The sequence below is a fragment of the Phyllostomus discolor genome, chromosome 2, assembly GCF_004126475.2.
Source record: "Phyllostomus discolor isolate MPI-MPIP mPhyDis1 chromosome 2, mPhyDis1.pri.v3, whole genome shotgun sequence".
NCBI classification, from domain to species: domain Eukaryota; kingdom Metazoa; phylum Chordata; class Mammalia; order Chiroptera; family Phyllostomidae; genus Phyllostomus; species Phyllostomus discolor.
In genome coordinates, this window is record NC_040904.2 from 163,583,662 (window position 1) to 163,588,343 (window position 4,682).

General features: G+C 50.1%; 1 protein-coding gene across 2 annotated transcripts; it reads left to right on the plus strand.

Moving 5' to 3' along the window:
- Positions 1-401: 401 nt before the first annotated feature.
- NPFF (neuropeptide FF-amide peptide precursor) lies at positions 402-4,425 on the plus strand. Of its 2 annotated transcripts, XM_036018935.1 has the most exons (4): positions 402-2,989; positions 3,087-3,763; positions 3,985-4,106; positions 4,216-4,425. In XM_036018935.1, the coding sequence occupies exons 2-4, from the start codon at positions 3,659-3,661 to the stop codon at positions 4,331-4,333; spliced, it is 345 nt and encodes a 114-aa protein (XP_035874828.1). In that variant the 5' UTR covers positions 402-2,989; positions 3,087-3,658; the 3' UTR covers positions 4,334-4,425. The 2 variants fall into 2 exon arrangements, with proteins under 2 accessions (XP_035874828.1, XP_028389274.1); XM_028533473.2 differs by having other exon boundaries at positions 402-3,763.
- The last annotated feature ends 257 nt before the right edge of the window (positions 4,426-4,682 follow it).

Genomic DNA, 4,682 nt, shown 5'->3' on the forward strand with positions numbered 1-4,682 from the left:
TCGCTCTAGACAGGTGCTGTTCCATATTCCCTTGCAGACTGGTCACTCCACGCTCTTTGTTTCAGGAAGGACCAGCTGGAGTTTAGCTGTCCTGTTCACACACACACACACACACACACACACACACACACCTTCAGGCAGATGAGCCTCCAACTGTTGGGGCTGGAGGCTGCAGCCTCCTGACAAAGAAAAAGTGTCTGTCGATGGTTATATCTCTGCTCATCTGTATATCTTTGACATGTAGCGAAACCTCTCCATCTCATCAAGGAACTCCGTTGTGGGTCTGAGTTTCCCCAGTCCCCAGTGGTGGACTTTGACAGGTGAGAGCATGCAGTGCTACAGGCTATTTTGTTACAAAACCATCTCCCTCCCGCCGCCCGCCAACGCCCCCCCCCCCCCCCCCCCCCCCCCCCCAATTCAGCATCATCCCCGTGAGCAGGCTCTCACAATCTCCCAGGACGGGGCTGAGGCAGAGTCTTCGCTCTATTCTCCCTAACTGTCCCTTCTTCCTTCCCCTTTGCCACTTAGCAGTTATCCCCAGCCATGCCTTCTCCCTCTTTCCCTTGCCCTGACATATATTGTGCCTTATTTATGCTGCAAATATAACATTAAACTATCGAGAGAACCACTGTTATGTCTGATACTTCAGTACTCTGATCTACACATCTCATTATCCACTCTCTGGGAAACCATTGGACTTCCATGTCAGATTTTCCTCACTCTCCCATTCCTTTGAACAAAAGGAGCCAATATTCTTATCCCTCCTTTTTATGCAGTAAAGACAGTCTAGAGAAGGTGGGTGGTTTATGTAAATTATATAACAGAAAGCACAGGGGCCAGCGCTCAGATCTGTGCAGGAGACAAGGGCCCTCATCAGAGCCCTCACTAGAGGACTTGTGTGGCTCTGTGAGGGTGAGGGGTGGCATGGTGTTCAAAGGCAAGTGTCCTCTTCTTACCTTTCAGTGTTTTGTCCCCACCCATTCCCAACAATTAAAAAAAAAAAAGCGTACAACGTGACGGGAATACACAGAAACCAGAAGAAAAGCTTTCTATGATTCTGAGTTCTAGGGTGTGGGGGCACTGGTTAGAAGCAGGTAAGAGAGTTGTCAAGACAAAGAGGTAATACTTAGGAACCATATGAGTACGGAGGTGTAGGGCAGTTGCTACTAATTGCACCTGTGTATTCCTCAATAATTATCACGAGGAGAGTAAGCCAGACTGAAGAACTTAACCAGGAAGTAGCAGGTACCTCTGAGGATTTCCCAGTAGGAGAGAAATTATCTAAGAAGCTTTCTGTGGCTGATGTTTGGTATAATTGACACAAGTAAGGAAACTGAGTCTCCTTAGGGGTCTCTTAGGTAGTGATCTTCATTGTATTGTGGTCAGGAACACGTGGGGGTCCAGAGAAGGGTAAGAAAGGGAGTTACTGAAGGCCAGATACTAAAACCGAGATTAAGAGAGTTGGGAGGTGGAGATAAAAGCGGGGCAGTTTCCCATGTTAGCAGAATTAATCCATTTCAACTACTAACCAAAGGAGAGACCAGTCACCCCTATCCTGGACACAGGAAGCCAGCTAGATACTCCTCCTTTCTTGATGCAGCCTCAGCTCAGACTGTTGTGCTTGGTAATCAGAAAAATAGTAGAGGGAGAAGCAGCAGAGTGGTAAACATTCACTGAGCGTCTGCTTTGTGCTAGATGGAACGCTAGATGCTTTGCATCATTTATTGTTCACAGCAGCTTCTTGGTAAGAGGAGTAGTTGCCTCATTTTATTGATGACGAAGTGAGGTTAGGTTAAGATACTTGCCAAAGGCACACATGAAGTGCCAGGGGCTGGGATTAAAACTGAGTTCTGTCTGACTCTAGAGCCACTCTTTGCAGTGCCCCACCCACCCTCTGCTCCTCTGGACTTCAGTCAGATGAGAGCACAGGGACCTCACTGTGGGGCAGGATCCACTTCCCACAGAAGAGCCATCTACTTATGATTTTAGCACTCCATTTTTAGAAGTAGTGAAACTAGAAGATATAATGAGGAATGTTAGGTTCTGTGCTTGGGACCAGCCATGAGACATAGCTTACAGAAAGGTTCACCCTAGTTTAGGTTGCATGAATGGAAATGTATCTAGAACGTCCAGATCACAACCTGCTCCGATCTGTCTACCCCAAGTACAAATTGGTTTATAAATGCCTTACTTGAAAGAGGTGGGGGTGGACGGAACATGTCCCCTTGAACAAAAAAAAAGACTACAGAGTAAAATGAAGTGTCTTCAAACCTGAGAAAGGCTTGTATACATCAAAGAATCCAGAGATGTTCTGTGAGACAATGAGGCAAACTAAGACCCCCCCCCGGTGGAGGCCACAAGGAGACGGAAACCAGCTCAGTGCAAGGATAAATCTGTCTGGAGACTCTCAGGAGATGGTAAGTTCCTGGGACTCACGTGTATGAGGCTCCTCACGCCAGTGTTTTCAGGACACTTGCTTTGTGTCAAATCTTGTACTTAATGGATGACCAAATAGTATCTCAAATAATGCTTACCCTAGGAAGTAGTTCATTTTAATGTTGCCGTGTTTTAGGTGACAAAACTGTAGTTTAGAGAGGTAGACAGCTTGCCCGAGGCTGATTCATAGGCTACAGAACCACTCTGCATGGATCTAGGATCAGATGGGAAAGGGCACCGGAGGACCTTGAAGGACCCCTTCCTGGGAGTCAGGTCTTTCCCAAGGCTGATTCTAGTCTCCTGCCCCAGTAGGTCACAGCCAGGCGAAGGTGGGGGTGACTAGAGGGAGGTGGACAGAAAAATAGTCCCACTCCAGTGTTCTGCCCCTGCCTGTCTGGAACTCCTTAAAATCAGGACCTTAGATCCTCCATCCGTCTGACTCTTCATAGAGCTCTATTCCAGAAAAAGGAAATGGCTGGACCTGGCAGTGTGGAGCTGTGACCACAGGGTGGCAGCAGTGCCCCAGCTGCAGAGGATGGCTCCCTAGGCCCAGGTGAGGCAGGTCCTAAGCCGTTCTCCGGAGTGAAGATGGAGTTCATCTACAAGGATTTCTTTTAGCTTCCTTATGTATCTAACTTTTCTTTCCACAGGCAAATCTCAGAGTAGTGACTCCCTTTGTAACCCTCCAAGAGGCACATTTGAAACAGGTGCGAATGGGCTGGGTGACCCTGACTGCAACCCCAGCCAGGGGAGAAAGCAGGCTGTGTCATCCCGACCGACTCTGACCTGGGCTCTTTCCCCCACTCTCTCTGTTTCAGGACACAATACCTACCTAGCCCTTCCTGACAGGACTTTATTTATGCTTTTATTCTATAAGTTAGAAAAGAGAGGAGGTGATCAATTGGAGCTCTCCAACCTGTTGAGGGATTGGGCGTTCTTAAACGCCCCCTAGGGCCTGGCTCTGACAAAGCATCTGCAATTAATGATGCTTCTTGAGCTCTGGAGACAGGATTTATGCATCTAATAAAGTCTGTAACTTCAGGCTTAGGGGCTGGGAGCAGGAAATCCCGGAGGGGCCATGGGAGGGGATCCCAGGGGCTCTTAATGGAGCAGTGCATTTCCATTGCCTGCTCTGTATTTCCCCTCAGGCTGCTGTGGGGTGGGGGACAGGGGCACAGCAGGTATAAGAGGCAGAGGTGGCTGTCGGAAGGCAGATGACAGCATGGATTCCAGGCAGGCAGCAGTGCTGCTGGTGGTGCTGCTTTTAATAACAGACTGGGGCCACGCTGGAGAACCAAGCGACCTGGATGGAGGTCAGATCTTCACGGTAAGTGGCACCCCCTCCCCACATCACTATTTCCCTCTGCCTTGGGTTGAGACTTCTGCTCTAGGTTCAAACACTCCAGTGGCAAGGGTCTTCTTCACTGGGACCTCACATCTGAGGAAAGGGCTCTTACAACTTGCCACTGGAAGCTACATCCTTCTTCTAGTGACCTGAATGTCAAAAGTCTTTGGCCACATTCCTTCCTGGATGTCCCTGTACCACAGGAGGAAGACCCTGGACCCCTCCCAGCACAAGATTCTGAGACCACTAGGTCACTCTTGCTCTCCCTGCTCCAGACCATGCAGAGACCCAGCCGGAGCTCAGCCTTCCTGTTTCAGCCCCAGAGGTGAGTCTGAGAGGGGCATAGCAAGGCAGGGGCCAGAGGAAGAGGAGGGAGGGGGCTGGAGAAGGGGAGGACTGGAAGAACCTTCACCTGGGGAAGGATCTCTCCTAAGGTTCGGCAGAAACACCTGGGGCTCCTGGAGGAACAAACGGCTGAGCACCCGAGCTGGGGAGGGGCTGAGCTCCCTGTTCTGGAGTCTGGCTGCCCCTCAGCGCTTTGGGAAGAAATGACAAGTCATCATCCCTTGATATGTTTGCATGCAAGGCCCACACCCAAAAATGCATGTGTGCCCCGCCCCATCAAATAAAGCTGCCTGGCTTCTAAATCCAGGTGTCTGTGTCTGAAACTTGAAAGGGCTGGGAGAGTGCCCAGGGCAAGAACCACAACCCCTCTATTTCCACCAAACTCTCCAGGAACACAGGCGATGGGAGTCCCAGAAGTCACTGCACCCAGCCTCCTGCCACCAGAAAAGCAGACATGGGGACTTGTGGGGAACAAGGTGGGGAGGCACAACATGGGAGGTGATCTGGCACTAACCTCCGCTGCCACCAGCTTCTCAGGGAAACAGAAAGAGTAGGG

What these genes read in the sequence shown, in the direction of transcription:
- NPFF (XM_028533473.2), top strand. Translation starts at nt 3,659, where the DNA reads ATGGATTCCAGGCAGGCAGCAGTGCTGCTGGTGGTGCTGCTTTTAATA. An exon ending in ATGGAGGTCAGATCTTCACG is followed by an intron (nt 3,764 to 3,984) that starts GTAAGTGGCACC and finishes CCTGTACCACAG; the next exon opens with GAGGAAGACCCTGGACCCCT. An exon ending in TTCCTGTTTCAGCCCCAGAG is followed by an intron (nt 4,107 to 4,215) that starts GTGAGTCTGAGA and finishes ATCTCTCCTAAG; the next exon opens with GTTCGGCAGAAACACCTGGG.